Here is a 19,493-nt window from a genome sequence, read left to right as displayed (position 1 = left end):
GTATTCTACAGTGCAGAAGGAAAAGTAGTAGAAACTGGTCCTAGAATGCAGTGGCTGCTAAAAGTTATTCCAGGCATCATGTTAAGCATTTTACATACATTATCTTATGTACTACTCATGAAAACCCTCCGAGTTTAAATAATAAGCTTTTGATATTATTTTTTAAAGACACAGAGAGATTAGCTAACTTGTTAAAGGTCACATGTTAAGTGAATGGTGAGGCCAAGTTTTGGACCCAGGCAGGACCTGAGCATTTAGCTACTTCTCTAAACCCCCTCCCTGCCAGGACTTGGCACAGTGACCATATTGCTTTTTTTCAATTGCTCAAATTGTCGTAACAACAACTAGGATCCTTGTTGGCCTTTATGGTTTGCAAATCAAGTCCACGCACATTATTTCCTTTGATCTTAATGCTCCTGTGAGGTTTGCAGCCCCATGCAGGAGGAAGGAGTACGTCAACTCCACAATCTCTACGTCTTTAGTCCTGGAGTCTTTGAAGTTTTGCCATTACAGACTTGTGACCTGGCCAGAGAGCTATGATTTTTTCCTCTCTTAAATATGCTCGATTCCTTTTACTGAAAGTGTTCTCTGGGGTGCCTGGCTGGCTCATTTGGAAGAGCATGAAATGAAACTCTTGACTTCGGGATCCTTAGTTTGAGCCCCGCATTCAGTGTAGAGATGACTAAAAAATAAGTAAATAAAAAAAAATAAATAAAATAAAAAACAAAAACAAAAACAAAGTCCATCTGCTTCATTCCAGGTCATAGAACTCTGTATGTGGGGGTTCGGATGCCGCTGGGCCGGCAGAGCCATCGCCATCACCGAGCACATGGCCAGAAGCACCGGAGACGAGGGCGGGGCAAAGGAGCCAGCCAGGGGGAAGAAGGCCCAGAGGCCCTGGCCCATGGTAACATTCTCAGGAGAGAGGGTGGGCAGGGGTCCATGGCTGGGACCTTGGTGAGGTTGAGGGAATGTGTGATGTCCATTAAGCAGTTTTGATTCTCTAGCCCTTTAATAGAGTTTCCAGAGTTTGCTTCCATGAACAAGAAATGCCTCTAAGAATGGACAGTATCTTCCCGAAAAACTCTTAGTTCTGGCCCCCCAAATCAATTACCATATAAGCTGAAATCATTTATTAGCAAATTAATTCTTTTTGATCAGATTAACCAGATTTCAAGTTCATTGTGGGTTTTCTTCAAGTTTTTTCCTCCCACTTAACTGTTTCCACAGAATAGCATTTTAAAATCTTTTTGATCTACCTTTCTCTGTGGTCAATTTTCTAGATACACCATCTCAGCGTGTTCAGTTCATTCTTGGCACTGAGGAAGATGAAGAGCATGTTCCTCATGAGCTGTTCACAGAGCTGGATGAGATCTGCATGAAGGAGGGAGAAGATGCTGAGTGGAAGGAGACAGCTAGGTGGGCCCTAATCTATCCTGGGTCATGATTTGCTTGGGTAGGCAAACGTCTACCTTTCAGCAAGTGACAGGTCTGCTTGTCTTTTATTTCTTCATGGCAGAAGTAATGACTGACATGGGGATTGATGTTCCAGAGCCTTCTGTGGGAAGTCTTGATCTTGGCTTCTTTGTGTTGTCTCTGGTGACACTATACCATTGACCTTAGCCTGGGATAGGTGACAGAAACAGAAGCTTTACGGAGTCCTCTCATTTCTTTAGGACCAAGAGTTGCTCATGGATCATCTTGCTATTATAGGTCTGGCTTAGAAGATGCCTGATGGGGCCATCTTGGTTTGGAACCATGCAACCAAGCATAGGTGAATGTAGGATAGGTGAAGAATTTTCTGAAGGTGAACCATAGTGTTTTAATTCATTTGGATTTTGATTCATTGGATGTTTTCATAATTTTTGAGATGTCCTATGGGACAGCCCTACCTCATGGAGACCCATGGGTATAGGTAGCCTAATGGTGGATTTCCTGGGGTAGCTGTGGAGTGACCATGTTTGCCTGAGGCTCAAGCCCCAGAAGAGCCCTCAGATTGGCTAAGACCATGTTTGGGCTCCTCCAGTAATTGACTAGTGAGTCTTTTTTTTTTTTTTAAAGATTTTATTTATTTATTTGACAGAGATCACAAGTAGGCAGAGAGGCAGGCAGAGGGAGAGAGAGGGGGGGGGAAGCAGGCTCCCTGCTGAGCAGAGAGCCCGATGCGGGACTTGATCCCAGGACCCTGAGATCATGACCCGAGACGAATGCAGCGGCTTAACCCACTGAGCCACCCAGGCGCCCCTGACTAGTGAGTCTTATGGGTGATAGAAAGCTTGCATGCCTGAGCTTCTGGGAAGAAGGCAAGGTGGGTAACTAGCAAAGTGTGGCTCTAGCTCTCACTGGAACATCTCTTTCTGGATCCTTGCTATATCCTTGGATGTTTGCCATGGGTGGAGAGGATTAGGCAAGCCAATCACTCTGATGTCAAGTGAAAAGGCAGTTAGTCTTGTTATTCCGTCTTTGCCAACTTATAAATGCATAGAGGTTTTTTTAAAAAGAAAAATGTTACCGTTTTATTAATCTATCCAAATGATATTGATTAGATCTATCTTTTTAATTGCATAAATAATATGTGCTCTTTATATGAATTAGAAAAGAAAGATAAGGGGTGCCTGGGTGGCTCAGTCATTGAGCATCTGCCTTTGACTCAGGTTATGATCCCAGGGTCCTGGGATCGAGCCGCGCATCGGGCTCCCTGCTCAGTGGAGAGCCTGCTTCTCCCTCTCCCACTCCCCCTGCTTGTGTTCCCTCTCTCGCTGTGTCTCTTTCTGTTAAATAAATAAATAAAATCTTTAATAAAAAAAAGAAAAGGAAGATAAGCAAAAAGAAGATGTAAATTATGTACAAATCTACTACCTCAAGGATAATGAGGAAGACACCATTTGGTGTCTTATACATGTGTTTGCATTTTTAAAATTTTCTTTAAATAGAAATGGGATCAAACTGTACTCAACTTTGTGCTGTTTTATAACCTGTTTTTTTCGCTTATCAATGAACCCTGAGCATATGATGAAATGATGACGTTCAGTATGATTATTAAGGTATCTCTCATTGTGGCTTATATTAAAAATTCTCTCGTGGAACTTCCTCATTTTCTCCCTTTGACATCTAGTTGTTTGTAAATGCTTTCAGGTGGCTGAAGTTTGAAGAGGATGTTGAGGATGGAGGTGAACGCTGGAGCAAGCCTTATGTGGCAACCCTTTCACTGCACAGTCTCTTTGAGCTAAGGAGCTGCCTTATTAATGGAACAGTCCTTCTGGATATGCGTGCAAATAGCATAGAAGAAATATCAGGTATGGTTAGGTACAGAAAAACAAAGGAATGTTTGTGTAAATTAAATGTGGTATGGAGGAAAGAATAAAGGAGCTGTGTTGACTCAGGTCTGTCACTGAAAGTTCCCGACCTCAGTGTCTTCAGTTAGGGGCATTGGGTTTTAAACTAAGAAAATACTCTACCTATTTCACAGCCTTCTTATTCAAACAACAAGATGTTCAGTCTTCCATCTGCCTGTTCATTTAGCACAGGTTTATTTTGTACCTATTTATGCTTGATAGTGTGCTAAACACAGGGGAATAAAGATAAGATACAATTCCTACCTTCAAGAAACTCACCTTCTAGTGGGGAAATAGCCACGGGACAATTTAAATAAGTACAACCACAGAAATATGTCTCAGTAATAGCTAGAGAAAGGGGCAAGTGGGAATTGTGCAGAGAAAAAGGTGTTAAGGAAAGATTTTTAAACATGGTCACTAGGGAAGACACCATAAGAAATTGAGCCAAAGGCACCCCAGGCTTCAGCAGGGTGTGAAGGGCGATGTCTGATGGGATTTCCTGACATAGTTGAGTATTGCTACCATGTTTTGGAACGAAGTTTGAGAAACACCTGGGTGCACGTGAGGGTTCTTCCCTCAGCTAAGCTTTCACTGGTTGAATAGATTTCTTCAGACTTTTCTTCAAGTATCCAAGTTATTCTGCCTCTCTGGGATCATGTGGGGAAACAGGGGAGGGATCAGCTCTGATGAGATCCAGTGGCCCCTCTGAAGGCTCTAGGGGAAAGCTGTTTTCTGCTTCTTTCAGCTTCTAGCTGCTCTATGTGTTCCTTTCATGAATGCCTAATGCCAGTCTGTCTCTGTCTTCATGTGGACTTCTCATTTTTGTCTCCCTTTTAAGGGTATTTGTCAGTATCATCCAAGATGATCTTATCTTGAGATGCTTAGCTTACTGACGTATGCAAAGACCTTTTTACACATAAGAGCACAGTGACAGGTTCCAGGGGATTAGTACATAGATGTATCTTTGGGAGGGGGATACCATTCAAACCATTACAAAAGCCAAGAGGAGAGAGAGTTTCAACTCAACAGTGTTGGATGCTGCAGAGAGGTCAGGTAAACATCGGATTTAGCAACAGGAAAGTTATTGATGATTTTTATCAAAAACAATTTCAGGGATGCCTGGGTGGCTCAGTCAGTTATGTGTCCCCCTTCGACTCAGGTCATGATTTCAGGGTCCTGGAATCAAGCCCTGCATCGGGCTCTCTGCTCAGCGGGGAGCCTGCTTTTCCCTCTGCCTGTTGCTCCTCCTGCTTGTGTTTTCTCTCTATTGCTCTCTCTCTCAAATAAATAAATAAATAAATAAATAAAAACTTAAAAGAAAAAAAAGCAATTTCAATTAGATAGCCAAATTGTAGGGCACTGAGAAATTTTTCTTTTGAGAACTTTAAATGATAGGAGAGAGAGAGAGGGTTAAATAAGGGAGGACCTGGGGTGAACATTCTTTTTCTTTCTTTTTTTAAAAAATATTTTATTTATTTATTTGACAGACAGAGGTCATAAGTAGGCAGAGAGGCAGGCAGAGAGAGAGGGAGGAAGCAGGCTCCCTGCTGAGCAGAGAGCCCGATTCGGGACTGGATCCCAGGTTCCTGAGATCATGACCTGAGCCGAAGGCAGTGGCTTAACCCGCTGAGCCACCCAGGTGCCCCCCAACATTCTTTTTCTTATTAAATTCTTTTTTTTCAAGATACAGGATCTTGAAGCATGTTTACAATGTGGGGGCAGTGAGCCAATCAATATAAAGGTTAAAGATAGAGAAACCATGGATCCTCAGCTTGAATATTCAAAATATATTTTCTTTATTTAGTGTTTCTAGTACTTGGATAGTTGTGGATGGAGTTGGGGTTGAGAATAGGTTGAAGTTTTGGGGAGGCTCAAGGATAGGTATGTAGGATTGCAGTATAACTGCTCTCATTCTTTCCATTAGGGACCTGATAAATTCTTGTCAGTGATAAAGTTAGGTAAATTGGCTTGTGTATCAGCTGAGAATCAGCATTTTGTGTTTATCATTTCATTAATTTTCCATAACAAGCTTTGAGGATGGTTCGTAATATTAGCTCTGTATTACAGATAATGAAACTGGGGTATGGAAAGTTTGGGGAACTTACCCAAGATCACACAGAAGGTGGTAGAAGTGGGGTAGAATGTGGGCCTTTAGCTCTAGAACACACAATTAATAGCAGGTATGGGGCTTGCCTCCCCCTCAGACTGCGCTGGACTTGACAGGTTATAGGTTGATGCTTGGCGGCAGTTGCCGGGGTGCTTAGTTAGCTTTACCATGTGCTTAGCTTCTACCTTCAAGTGGTCATTTGGAGTGTTCTACAGTTATAGCTCCTCTTGACAATCAGAGCAATGTTGAAATCTTGGAGGAAGGGACTGCAGAGGAACTTCGGCTAATGAAAGAATAAAGTAGCTATTAATGTGGGCTTTTGAGTCAGACAGTCTTGGTTTTGAACTGTCCTGCAACTTTACTAGATGAGACATTCTGGGGAATTCTGTAATGTTTGGGCCTCAGTTTCCTGATCTGTACAAATTGTTACAGTGTCACCTAAGTCTAGAGTATTTATTTGGATTAGATTGAATTATCAGTGGAAAGTTCATAGTACCATTCTGGCACTATTAAGTGCTCAATAGTTTCTAATAAAACCAATTTGTTGCATGAATCAAGTATAACTTGCCATGGTTGCTGTCCTCAGATAACTCTTTGGGACACTGAAGCATAAGTTGTACCCGATGGAACTGCTTTCCCCTACTCTGTGCCCTTCACCCCCCACCCCACCTGATGCTGGCCTCTTTGAGTTCACGGACTGTCAGTTGGAGTGTTCATGTTAGCGCCTGCTTTCCAGACCTGATCCTGGACCAGCAAGAACTGTTCAGTGACTTGAATGACAGCATGAGGGTTAAAGTGCGAGAAGCTCTGCTCAAAAAGCATCACCATCAGAACGAGAAAAAGAGAAATAACCTCATTCCCATTGTTCGCTCCTTTGCTGAGGTTGGCAAGAAGCAGTCTGATCCACATTCGATGGATAAGAACGGTAAGATTATCAGGAGTGACTGTTTTCCCATTAATTAGACATTTAAGAACTAGTTGGAGGTGCTAAGTGACTAGAGGGTACAGGCTGTAATTGCCTAACAAGCTTCCGTGCTGACAGGGAGGATGGCGGGCTGGGGCTGATGACATTGATCTCTTGTCGACCTAGGGATGCAAGCCTCAGAAAGACCGCAGATAGGTCTTAGATCAGGGAGGCAAGTACAGTAGCATAGGTTCTTGAGTCAGACTTCCAGGCTTGAGAATCAGACTTCATTACTTGCAAAGTGTATGATTTTGGGCACCCTCCTAAATCTCTTTATGTCTCCCTTTCTCCTCTGTGGAATAAGGATAATAATAGCATCGAACAGCAAATTTATTGTGAACCTTCAATGCGATAATCCATGTAAATCCCTTAACCAGGTGCATGGTAGATTATAAACACTCAATGAACTTCAGCTGCTGATTGGTTTCCTTTTCTCTGGCCAGGCAGGGCCTAACCTGTATGTCTCCCTGCCCCTGCATACACTGAATCCCAGCGTTCAGGGATGTGCCTGGGAATCCACACACTTGAAAAGTTCTGAGGTGTACTGCTGGTTAAGAATCACTACCTTACTAGAGGAAGGAAAGATGATCAGAAATATGTTCAGGAAGAAGGTGCAGAAGTAGTAAGACGTCTGTCCTCCCTTTACCGCTAACTAGTGGGTAGGGTGATATGTATGTGTGGGTCTTAGCTTCATAGTCATCTGGATGGACTTCTCTATATGGGCTTTGCTGGAGACATGGCCTTAGCCAACCCGTGATGGATGGGGTGTGTCAAAGAGGCAAAGGGCAGACACTCAGGGAATTGTTTCCTCTGAATAGGTCAAACTGTGTCTCCTCAGTCTGTTCCCACGACAAGTCTTGAAGTAAAAAATGGAGTGAATTGTGAACACAGTCCTGTGGATTTAAGCAAGGTGAGCACAGACATGAGAACTTGCCTTAGAGGCCTAAGTGCAGCCCTAGTGGAAATGAAAGTCCTCTTGCTGGAAGCTGGTAAGCTTTGGTATTTCCTCGGTCTTTGTCTAAGACCAGAACCCCCTCTGCAGGAGAGGAGGCCCCTCTGCTCAGGTCTTCTCCCTTTCTCTCCAGCCTGGGCGGGGCCCACTCTGTTCCACCAGGTTCAGCATGCTGGAACTGAGAGGAGCAATTGCTAATCCTTACTGATGCAGACTTCCTGATTTTTCCACCATTTTTGGGGGGTACTTGCTCTTCAGCAGCTCCTTCTTACCTCCAAGGGTTTTGTTAGGACGATAATTTTTGCTCTTGTCTCCTAAAACTACTTGGCAGTTGGGACTCTTTTTCGGGACTGTGACTTGGGTGCCTCCTTGGAGCTGCTGATGTAAGCATTGATCTCCCCGCCTCCAGCCTCTTGCTGGCTGGGTCTATTCTTAACACGAGCTAGAACACGCATGGTGTCATGGTGCTCCTCTGCCTGTAAGGCTCCCTGTTTTATTCAGAAAAGCTGAAATCTCTGACAAAGCATTCAAGTATTTTAAAATGGAAAAAAATGTGGCCTAGCGCTTCAACAACAGTCTTTGAGAAAGAGTGGGGTAATGGGATTCAAATCAGAACACCTGGATTTAAATTCCCTCTCTTCAAAGCTTCACTGGGCAAGTCAACTTCTCTGGGTCTCAGCTGCTTCATTTTTAAAATAAAAAAATGGGGCTGACAAGGCCTGTTTTATCCACTTTACAGAGTTATTGTAAGGATTATGTGAACTAGTGTAAGAAAACACTTGTTAAATCATAAAATAGCAGATGAACGTCAGGTACGAGAGGGTGAATGATGTTTGAGGGGATGCTCCTAGGTTGTCAGAGAGTTCTTTTGGACTTGCAGGTGGATCTTCATTTCATGAAAAAAATTCCCACTGGGGCAGAGGCCTCAAATGTCCTTGTTGGAGAGGTGGATACTTTGGACCGCCCCATTGTTGCCTTTGTGAGGCTGTCTCCTGCTGTTCTTCTTTCAGGCCTGACAGAAGTGCCCATCCCTACCAGGTAAAGACAAGGACTGCAAAACTCCAGTACAAATTTGTGTGAGCGCTGGTGGATGAAAGTAGCTAATGCCAAAATCTAGGATTAACTGGGGAATGCTATTTAAAATTCAGCAGTGCTCTCACTGGGGGTATATTTGATTAATTCCATGCAGAAGGACTCTAAGAGTTTTAAGGCTGTGACTATACAGTATCTACAGGCTTGGGAATGGAGAACTGAAGAGCATCCAAAGGGCAGACCATGGGCTAATCACTTGTTAGGATGGGAAGCCTGAGTCTTAGTCTCCCAGTTCCACAGAGCCGTGTCTTGGGGAAAGGTCTCTGAGCAAAGGTATTGATGTCTTTTTCCACAGTTCTGGCAGGATTTGTAATGGTTTGCAAATATGTCCACATTTCTTCATAAGGCTATTCACGCACTCTGAAAGTGGTGACTCAGGTGATTCAGAGCCCCGTTAATTACAGAGTACCCAGATGTCCAGAACACAGTTTAGACCCCTCTATTGGTCTTCATCATTTCAACTTCCTTATCCCTCTCCTCTCCCCATGATTTTCTTATTAGAGCAATGAAAGAGATTCAGAAAACCTTGAATTTGCACTACAATGGTATGTTTTGAAAAAAGCATTTTTTTCTATTGTAAGGAATTGTGTCTATGGAAACCCTAAGAATGGTAACCATATTATTGAATGGAGTATTGAAATAGCTTTCAATGCTCATAGCGGAGCTTTTAGGTCAAGGCAACTTCTATTGCCCCATCATTAGCCTGTCATGTTTTATTGAAGTTATGACAGTGATTTCTGTTTGATAGGAAAGAGAAATGTTTTGTTGTTTAGAGAGGAATATGATGACACTTCTTTATGTTTACTGACATAATTTATAATTTCATCCTCTGTATGTCTTGCCAGATTTTTGTTTATCCTATTGGGTCCAGTAGGGAAAGGTCAGCAGTACCATGAGATTGGCAGATCCATGGCTACCATCATGACAGATGAGGTATGAGCCACCTCTTCCCATTCATGCTACAGACACTTACTGAGTATCTTACTCTGTGCCAAGTCCTATGCTGTTTTTTGGAGATAAAATAATTACCATCCTGGGTAATTATCTTCAGGGAAGCAGTTCAGGTCACTTCTCTGAATGCCTTTTGTAGGAGGACCAAACCTTCTTGGAGGTATTTCTTCCTATGTTATCTCTCCCTTTTTGAGAAATCAAGGATTCAGAGAATTCCTTTTCTGGGAAAATTATTATTGCCAATTAGGATACCTAGAGAGAAAGACACAAAGGCTGACAACTTTCTAGAGAGGATGGTTAATTCCGTACATAAAGGCTATTTACATAAAGAAACCTCACTCTTATTCCATGTAAACGAGAATAGTTTGCATAAAGGTCAGGGGTATGAACTTGGGCACTGTAATGTGAATGTCCCAAGAAAACTGGATATTTTGGCTGCCATGGTACTGGATCCCCACTATATACCTTAGTAAGGCCTGCACTGCTCATGTAAGCTTCAGTGTAATGTTTTTAAGGCATGTCTTAGCAGGTAGAGTGAGGGGGGGGGGGTTGTGTTTTCTTATCTCTCTTTGACTGGGAAACTTATTTCTTGGAGAGAACTTCATTAGTAATTCCACCCAGTTTTTCCAACTATTATGATCAGGAAAATTTCCCATGCCTTTTGCCTTTTGTTCCATTCTTTGGAGGGATGACAACGATACAATTTTAGAGTCTTATCTCTTCTTGTACTAACAGACACATAGCTAGTCCTTCTTGACTAGCTCATCTTCGGGTTTATGTTTTTTATCAGTTTATCTCTACTTTTTTTTTTGGTAAAGATTTTTATTTATTTGACAGAGAGAGACCCAGCTAGAGAGGGAACACAAGCAGGGGGAGTGGGAGAATCCCGGGACCCGGGGATTATGACCTGAGCTGAAGCCAGATGTGTAACAATTGAGCCACCCAGAGGCCTCTTATTTTTGCATTTTTTTAAATGCTAAAGTTTTCCACATTTCAGATCCCTATGACAGATAAAAATCATGAGGGTGTATCTGTCCTTCACCATAGTCACTGGTGATTGTTTTAAGTTATTTTCAACTTTCCTGAGGATTTTTTCTTCCCTGTAGATATTTCATGACGTGGCATATAAGGCAAAAGAACGAGATGATCTCCTGGCGGGAATTGATGAGTTCCTGGATCAGGTCACTGTGCTGCCTCCAGGGGAGTGGGACCCCTCCATTAGAATCGAGCCACCCAAAAATGTCCCCTCCCAGGTAATGTATGCACATTAGCATCCCCAAGGCTTCCCAACGGTAGAGAGGGGAGGGAAGGACATTTCTTGGGAGTAGATTGTAGATGAGGCCATGCAATGAAAGGAGCAAGGTGCAGAGTCGCAGCCAGTCACCCAGGCTTGTGGCCTGACTAGAGTGGAAAGGGAGCACCTGCACATTAGCCACTGCACTTGGTGCTTTACAAATGCTAGCTCAGCCTTGCTGGCAGCATCCCCAATTCAGTATTTTTATCCTTAGTTTTACAAATAGATAAAACTATCTTCAAAGTTTTAAGGGAAAGTAAGATTACACAGAGAGAGATTTGAAAAGGGAACTTAGGACAGAGCTGACGCCAAAGCTTCCATTTTTCTGTTTCTGGACAAGGCAGAGTTAGGAGTTAGGTACTAGTGGAGAGGGGGAGAAATTCTGTGTACTTGTTTGTTTTTCAGCAAAATCAAATAAACTGCCCCAAATCAGTAAATGCATTTGAAAACGACAAACCCTTGGGTATTTGGGGGCTGCTTTTGGATTCTCTTCTTACCACTACCCCCTGTTAGCAGGAAGGACAGAACAGATGGCTGACTTTACTAATCTGGGGGTCCTTTGTTAAAAGGAGAAAAGGAAAATGCCTGGAGTTCCAAACGGAAATGTTTGCCACATAGAACCGGAACCACACGGGGGCCACAGCGGGCCGGAACTTCAGCGCACCGGGCGGTAAGTCCGCGGACGTTTCACAGCTCGTACTGCTTACCGGGCTGAAGGTGTGCAAAGGAACGAGTCAGACTTTTTGCTTTCAGCTTTCGTCTCCCTAGTATACTGCCTGGGAATGACTTTCCAAATGGAACCACTGACTATAATAAGTATTGCAAATATATCAGATGTGGTATTCATTCATTCAAGTTTCTCAAACTACCTACCAAAGTTTGTCTCCCCTCCCCTCCTTTCCACACATTATTCCCCGATTTGAACACTCATTCTCTTCCTCATCTCCTGGCTGCCATTTGTCCTTTGTCTCGGCTTAGGTGTCACTTCCTTTGGAAAGCCTTCTAAGACTCTACAGATGAGGTTCGGTATTCCCGCTATGTGGTGCCACAGCTTTGAGTTCTGTCTTCGCTCGTCTGCCACCCGCCTCCCCTCCCCGGGACCCTACGCCCCGCACCCCGCCCCCGCCCAGCCCCGCCCTGCCCCAGGTTCCAGCCCTTCTCATACTTTATTATCATTGCTTAATTTGTTGTCTTCCCGCTGGAACGTTTGCCGCTAGAGGGCGGGGTGCCCACTCTATTCCTAGCACCCAGCACTGTGCCCTGCACAGACTAGGCACTCAATATCTGAAGAACTTATGAATGAATACTTTTAGAATGATCCCTGTTCTGTAGCATGAGTGGACTAAGTATAGATAAATACCGAGTAATTATTTGAACTTAAGAAACTCCCTTAGAGTAGGAATATAGGTAGTACTTGAGAGGTATGTGTGTTTCTCAATAGTCAACCTACTCTTCTAGGCCAGGATTCTATGGACAGATGCCCAAGGAGAAGGTTCTCTATGGAAGGTTAGGGAAGCAGGTCTCCAGACTTGGTTTTATTTGTCAGGTGGGAAGGTGGTAAAGAGGAATTTTTTTTTTTTAAGATTTTATTTATTTATTTGACAGAGATCACAAGTAGGCAGAGAGACAGGCAGAGAGAGAGAGAGAGAGAAGAGGAAGCAGGATCCCTGCTGAGCAGAGAGCCCGATGTGGGGCTTGATCCCAGGACTCTGGGATCATGATGTGAGCCAAAGGCAGAGGCTTTAACCCACTGAGCCACCCAGGTGCCCCAAGAGGGTGATATTTTGGGTTGGAGTGACATCTAGGGTTTCCCCCAGATTGTGGGAGAGGGTTGAGACCATAGTTCTGTCTCTGTAAATTTGTCTAAGCAGGACACGTCGGTGGAGATTCTCAGGACAGGACTCTGATCACAGAGAAAAGCTTTGTTACATCCTCTACTTCCTCACTTTCACCTTATTTTTTCCCTCTTTGCTTGAAGTTGTTTTCCTTAGTTTTCTCTCCTCAGTACTCTATGCAGTGGAAACTCAGGGTTTTTTTTTTTTTTAGAATTATAGACAGTCATCTATTTTTCCATTCTTGGAAATTCAGGGAAGAGCTGGAAAAGGAGACTGAGAAGCAGCAGAAGAGACACCTAACTAGCAGTTTCCAGAGGGGAAGTGTGTTTCCTGGCTGGAGGAAGGTATTTGAGGTTGGGGAAAGATAATTGGGTTCTGGGGAGGGATCATGGAGGAAAGGAACAGTCCTTTGATGGAAGGGAGTCACTAAAATGAGGAAGCAACCTCCGAAAGTGAGTTAAACATTTTCTTTACAGTTGGGAGAAGCCTGAATTGGGTGGGAGACCTGGTTTTGAGAGGTAGTTCAAGGGAAACATCTGTCCTTAGAATAGGTTCCAGGATTGAGGCTGTTCTGGAAGAGGTGGTGGTTTTGGGGAGAACAGTCTTAGGAATGGCTTTGATAGTATTTCAGACTTGTGATTTATTTTTTGAATATAAATGGTGTCCATACCCTAGGATTTAAAGTTTGAAGGTAGTGGAAATGAGGGCAACAGGATTTCCTCCAAATGATATCCATGCAGGAGTGAGATTTCAGGGTTCTTTTGGTGTCAGATGAGAACAACCTAGAGTCTCAGGCTTTTTGAGGGGGTCATTTGTCATCAATTCCACGTGGGGGTTGAGGAGAGCATTAGATCGGATCTCAACAATTCTAGATTCTCGACAATGGTGCCGGACATCCCAAAAGAGAATCTCATACAGCCAGAATCATCGCATGCTTTCTCATGGCATCAAAGTACTCTTACTCACAAATTCACATAGGGTTTGAGGAAGTTCTCCCTTTGTGTCTTGTCAGGAAGTTATGGAGTTGATGAGACTGAAAGGAAGAGTTATCTAGGCTCAGAGCCTAGTCTGCTTGGTGAGGGAGATATTTTCTCTTCCTGAACTCCTACTAAAGTTTTCCTTAGAACCCTTTGTAGAAGACCTCAAGACACATGGCCTTTCTCCCATTGTAGACTTGTAGTGGCTACTACAAGGGGACTTAATGCCTGCATCAGAAATTATGGTTCTGTGCCAACTCTTGCCCCTTTCCCAATCTCAGAGTAATGAGATCACTCTCAAAGAGTGAACATAAACCCACCCACACAGATGGACATCCTAGAACTTTCTGGACCTGCCTGGACTGCACAGACTAAAAATACATTAGCAGCCTCGGTTTTGGAGTTCTTCATACTGTTAGTTGTGTTTCCTTGAGGTGGAGAATCTGCTTTATGCCTATCATGTTGTATGGCCTCGGGCAAAACTTGGAGACTTCAGGGATGTTCTACTTGTTGGATGGTGAGGTATATGAATATGGGGGAGTGTAGACTCTAAGAAGGTGGGAAAGAGACAGGTGGAAAGGAGTAGTCTGAGTTCTTTATTACATGGCCTACTGTGCCAGGGCTAACGACAGTGTCTTTGGACCTCCCTGATGTTGATGCAGGCAATGATGCTGATGAATTCCCGTACATAGTAATGAGGAAAGTCTGACTAGGGGCACCTGGGTGGCTCAGTAGGTTAAAGCCTCTGCTTTCTGCTCAGGTCATGATCTTGGGGTCCTGGGATCAAGCCCCACATTGGGCTCTCTGCTCACAGGGAGCCTGCTTCCTCTCTCTCTGCCTGCCTCTGCCTACTTGTGATCTGTCTGTCAAATAAATAAATAAATCTTAAAAAAAAAAAAATGTCTGACTAGAGTGTTCCTAGGCCAGAAGCCTCACCACCAGGAGGATACTCTGAAAGGGCTTTTTCAAGGTGTTTTTATGTACTTTATTGGGTTATTGCCGCTTTGGGGAAGGGTTAATGAAGAAAAAGAATCAGGAGCTGCTATCTCGATGATCCCCACCCCCCACACTTCAAACAGGTTTCTTCCAAAGCATACCAGACAGAGGATGGCTGTCCTGTCCTTAAAGCCCTCCAGAGAAGGGCTCCTTAAGTCAGTGCTCCAGAGCCTAGTGACCCTCTACACGGGTAAGTCCTGTCTTGCATCAAGCTTAAATTCATAGCCCTGTGTACCTCCTATCCCAGCAAAACTTGAACATCAAGGGTAGTTTTGAAAGGGAAAGGAAGTCTCAGATGTGAAGAGAAGCATCCGTGCCTGATCTTGTGGTAGATGTGTGATTATGGTCTGATTTTTATGCATGAATGACATATAAGGCTGACTTTGTAAACAGTGTTCAGAAATTATTAATTTATAGTTATATTACCAATAAAAGCCTCAGATCTTTTCTGTCCTTAATTATTTATTTATTAAAGATTTTATTTATTTGACAGAGAAAGATACAGCGAGAGAGGGAACACAAGCAAGGGGAGTGGGAGAGGGAGAAGCAGGCTTCCTGCTGAGCAGGGAGTCCAATGCAGGGCTCAATCCCAGGACGCAGTGTTCATGATTGGAGCTGAAGGGAGACACCTAATGACTGAGCCACCCAGGCACCCCCCTCTTATTTATTTTTTAAAAAAGATTTTATTATATATTTGAGAGAGAGAGAGAGTGTATGAGCAGGGGTGAGGGGCAGAGGGAGAGGGAAAAGCTGAGCAAGGAGTGCCACACAGAGCCCAAGCCCAAGACCCCAAGACCATGACATGAGCCAAAGGCAGACACTTAACCAGCTGAGCCACCCAGGCACCCCTTCTTTCCCTTTTTAATCACCACTAGGCAAACAGATATCCTCCCTTTCCATTGGCTTCTTAGGAATCCAGTTCACATAAATCCTTTGCCTGTTACTCACAGACATTCCTCACTGAAGGTGCCTCCTGCATCCAAGGGGGTGCTGAGCAGTCATGGCAGCATTTCCCGTTGCCTAGTGGGGTGAGGCTCATTATTGCAGAAGGAGATTATTTTCCCAGAACAATATCCTTCTGAGGAAGGTCATCAATGATTAAGAGGTGATATTTATACGGAACCAAGATTCTGTGTTGGTAAAGACCCAGAAATGCTTATATCGTGCCCTACACTAGTCACAGTTGCCTATAAGGTCTTATTTACCTAGAGGACAAAGCAAAACAGAGTGACACTTTATTACAAATTGGAGCCTTGGTTCCAAACCCTGAGGTGGAATTCTTACACTCCGGGTTAGATCCTATAGATAGCTCCTTACCTAAGCTAGATAGATTGCCAGATAGACGAGAAACAAACTTATCTTTGCCTCTCTTCCCTAAGCCAAGACCTAGATTGTGATGTTACTGATATAAATTAAAAGAATGGTAAATCCCAACTATACCCAGCCAAATCAGAGGAAAAGAGCAAACGGGCAAGACAGAATAGCATCTGCCCTGTGTCTACCTGTGCCCTCAGTGCACCTGGCTAGGGGAGAGAAGGCATTCACATGGAGAGAGAGTGAGAGCTGGCTGGGCCTTCTCCCCTGGCGCCCACGTTCCAGGCCTCCTGGTTCTCCTCCAGGCTCTCAGGCAGAGAGAAAGAAAGAGCTGGCCAAGCCTCCTTTCATGAAAGAATAGCTCATTTTTTGTTTTTAGCTTTTTATTATGGAAAATTTCAACCACATAAGACAGAAGAGAGAATGGTACAATGAACCCCTGTGTGCCCATCAAGAGTGATGAACACTTTGCCAATTATGTTTCATCTGTTTCTCCCCACTTAATTGTTTTATTTTTATGTTTTCTAGATTATTTAAAACCAAATCACCGGTATCATGTCATTTTACCTGTAACTACTTCAGTATGTATCTCTGTTTGATGAGGACATTTTAAAAAACAACTATCATGCCATTAAGATATCTAACGCAATTAACACTAATTCTTTAAATTGTCTAATGCTCAGTTCATATTCAACTTTTCGTGATTGTCTTAGCAACATCTTTTTAGAGTTATTTGCTTAACATAAGATCCAATCAGGAGTTGCATTTGGTTATTATGATCCTATTTTATAACAGCTTTCCTTCCTTTTTTTCTGTGCCACTGATTTGTAGAGGAGACCAGGCCATTTGTCCTGTAGAATGCCAAGTGACTCTTTTTGCGACTCTCCTACCAGCTTTCACTCTGATACAGGGACTCCACTCTCAGGAAAAGTGACCCCATTTGAGAACGCTACTCCTCCTTGGTGTGGGATATCTTGCTCTTGATCAGTCTCATCCTTGGGAAGTGGAGAAGGGTCCCCAAAGTCCTGGCACCGAGTCCTGTTGATTCTACTTCCCGTTTAAGCCCTTGAATCCGTCCACTTCTCCTCGTCCCAATCTACTGCCTCCAGTCTTGCTCCACATTCCATTCATTATATCTCTGCCAGACAGATCCTTCCAGAATGCATGTTTATGTTGTTCTCCTGTTTACAATCCTTCAGTGATGTGACATGCCATTAGCATAAGGTTCTAATTCTGTAAAACAATTTATAAGGCTCTTTGTGACTTGGCTTCTCCAGCTTCTCCAGCTTTTCCATCCTCGCCTGTTGGCATTGGCTCCTCAGTCTCCTCCCACCCCACTCTCCCCATAGTTCGGGCAGCCATGCGCTCTCACCTCTAGGTGGCGCCCGTGCTAGCCCCTCTCCCTCATCTGGCTGACCCCTGATCTGTTCTCTGAGTCCCTGCTGAAATGTCCCTCCCTGTCCTATGCTGTCTGCGGGGGCACCCTCACTGCACTGCCTATCTCCTGCACTAGATTGTGGGTCCTGGAGAGAAGGGCTGTGTTGTCTTGCTCACTGCTGCCTCTCTAGCCCCTGGCATAAGGCCTGGCATGAAGTTATCTGCTATTACTTGCCAACTGCCTGAATGAATTATTATGCTAATTTCTCAACAGGAAGGTGGGTAGCTGTTCAGAGCAGGAAAGTACATGTGATGGGGCTTTTAATGTAGACTACATATACTAAAACTAACAACTTTAATACCTTGAGTTGGTTTTGTACATTTCTTCCTAACAGCTCAGGATTTGAAATTTGAAGCTATTACTTAATTTCACGTTAATTTTTTGGAATGGGTAACATGCACACCCAAATTCATCCTTTTTAGGCTTGGGATAATCAGTCAAACTCACACCCTTAGCTGCAAATAGAATCTGTGCTGACCCCCGAGAGATCTCTTGTACTTGGGGTCAAATTGAAGCCAAAGTATGTCTTAGTACAGAACACATTTGAAGGGCTTTTCAAATGGGTGCTGTTCAGATCCTTTCATGGAAGCGGGACCATGTCAGCCGTCTGTCTGCCATGTTTCCACAGGCTCTTTGGGGGCTTAGTGTTGGACATCAAGCGGAAGGCCCCCTGGTACTGGAGCGACTACCGGGATGCACTCAGCTTACAGTGTTTGGCCTCCTTTCTGTTCCTGTACTGTGCCTGCATGTCGCCTGTCATCACCTTTGGGGGATTGCTCGGAGAAGCCACTGAGGGACGCATAGTAAGGACTTTTAACCACTTCTATGGGTCCCTACACAAGACTTAAAGTACTGTGTTGCCCGTCAAGTCTGCTGAAGAGGAAAGCTCCCAGGCTAGAACCAAGGAGATTAAATCCTTTCCACTGAATTACTGTGGTCTTCTGACTTCATATGGTGAAGCAACACAGTTTCCCCTTTAGAATAGACTCTCTTCCACTTGAATATCAAATTCAGTGGTTGATGGCCCAGTTGAATTACCTGGTGCTCAAAGGATGGAAAATGATACATCAATGTCATTTGACATTTGAGGTGACTCAGTGATGGCTCGTTGTGTGAATGGTGTCATTGTGTTTTCTGTGTATATTTCCGTATACTGAATAGAGTCACCGAAGAACAGGACTTAGTTAAGGAATCATACATGGTTGGATTTGGGCACCTGAATCATCACAGTGGTACCTGTTTACAGGGGTATTAGACAGTGTGTACTCTTCACTCTTGCTAAGATGAAACACAAGCAAATGGCTTGTCAGGGCACACAAGAGATCTAAGTCAGGAATGTACAGAAGCCCACATTACTGGTTACAGACGGGTTATGGACTCTGATGATTTCTTTTCCCCCCTTAGAGTGCAATTGAATCCTTGTTTGGAGCCTCCATGACTGGGATTGCCTATTCCTTGTTTGCGGGACAGGCTCTCACCATCCTAGGAAGTACGGGGCCAGTGCTTGTGTTTGAAAAGATTTTGTTCAAATTCTGCAAGTAAGACATTTGGTTTTCTGAAAACTCTAACTCAATGTGCTAATTGTGCTCTTAGAATTGAATGCCAGGATCCTAGGTGAGGGTAAGCAGGCAAATATTACTGGATTTTACTGGATTGTAAAAACCAGAAGGACGAATATCATTTGGTTTGTTGTCCTGTCCCCCAGGTAGTACTGTACTTAAAATAGTGCATCTCCCAGTCTTAAAGAGCTTTATTAATGGCCCTCAGCCATTATTGAAGTCTTGGCTTTTTATCTTTAAAACAAACAAACAAACAAACAAAAAAACTTTCCTAGCTAATTCAAATTCCTCTATTTTTATTTCAAGTTCACTTTTAATTTGGCCTAATACACCCTCTTCATATTCTGGTTGCTAGTGGTGTGTGGAGACTTGGCAGAACCCTTATCTCCCTACTTTTCCTATAAAATCTTTTCTCCATTTTGTATTAGGAGTGGGAATATGTGGAACAAGGGCCAGCTCCATTTTCCTAACTGCAAGAATAAGATCTGAATCACGTTGGCCAAAAATGACAGGAATGCATGAGGGCTCTTCCCTCCTTCTCCGCTTCCCATGTCCTTGCTGTGGCAAATACCAGCTTGCAGAGCAAATCTTTTGTCACAGCTGTCCCTGGGCAGCATTGAGGAGGGAAGTACAGTTAGAATTAGGGACAAATTGGGTTGCAATACCAGAATGGGTACTG

The 19,493-nt window shown here is 43.7% G+C and overlaps 1 protein-coding gene across 4 annotated transcripts in view; it reads left to right on the top strand.

Moving 5' to 3' along the window:
- The window catches only part of SLC4A8 (solute carrier family 4 member 8), a 76,465-nt gene that overhangs the window by 21,701 nt on the left and 35,271 nt on the right, over nucleotides 1-19,493 (top strand). For all 4 annotated transcript variants that reach the window (XM_059185304.1, XM_059185303.1, XM_059185305.1 and 1 more), the window contains 11 exons: nucleotides 761-907; nucleotides 1,284-1,419; nucleotides 3,136-3,296; nucleotides 6,179-6,367; nucleotides 7,225-7,316; nucleotides 8,239-8,396; nucleotides 9,296-9,383; nucleotides 10,508-10,654; nucleotides 11,265-11,365; nucleotides 17,884-18,058; nucleotides 18,660-18,793. In XM_059185304.1, coding sequence (XP_059041287.1) covers nucleotides 761-907; nucleotides 1,284-1,419; nucleotides 3,136-3,296; nucleotides 6,179-6,367; nucleotides 7,225-7,316; nucleotides 8,239-8,396; nucleotides 9,296-9,383; nucleotides 10,508-10,654; nucleotides 11,265-11,365; nucleotides 17,884-18,058; nucleotides 18,660-18,793 — 1,528 coding nt within the window. The remainder of the gene's footprint in view (nucleotides 1-760; nucleotides 908-1,283; nucleotides 1,420-3,135; nucleotides 3,297-6,178; nucleotides 6,368-7,224; nucleotides 7,317-8,238; nucleotides 8,397-9,295; nucleotides 9,384-10,507; nucleotides 10,655-11,264; nucleotides 11,366-17,883; nucleotides 18,059-18,659; nucleotides 18,794-19,493) is intronic.

The sequence above is a fragment of the Mustela lutreola genome, chromosome 8, assembly GCF_030435805.1.
Source record: "Mustela lutreola isolate mMusLut2 chromosome 8, mMusLut2.pri, whole genome shotgun sequence".
NCBI classification, from domain to species: Eukaryota; Metazoa; Chordata; class Mammalia; order Carnivora; family Mustelidae; genus Mustela; species Mustela lutreola.
This window is presented reverse-complemented; position numbering and strand designations above follow the sequence as displayed.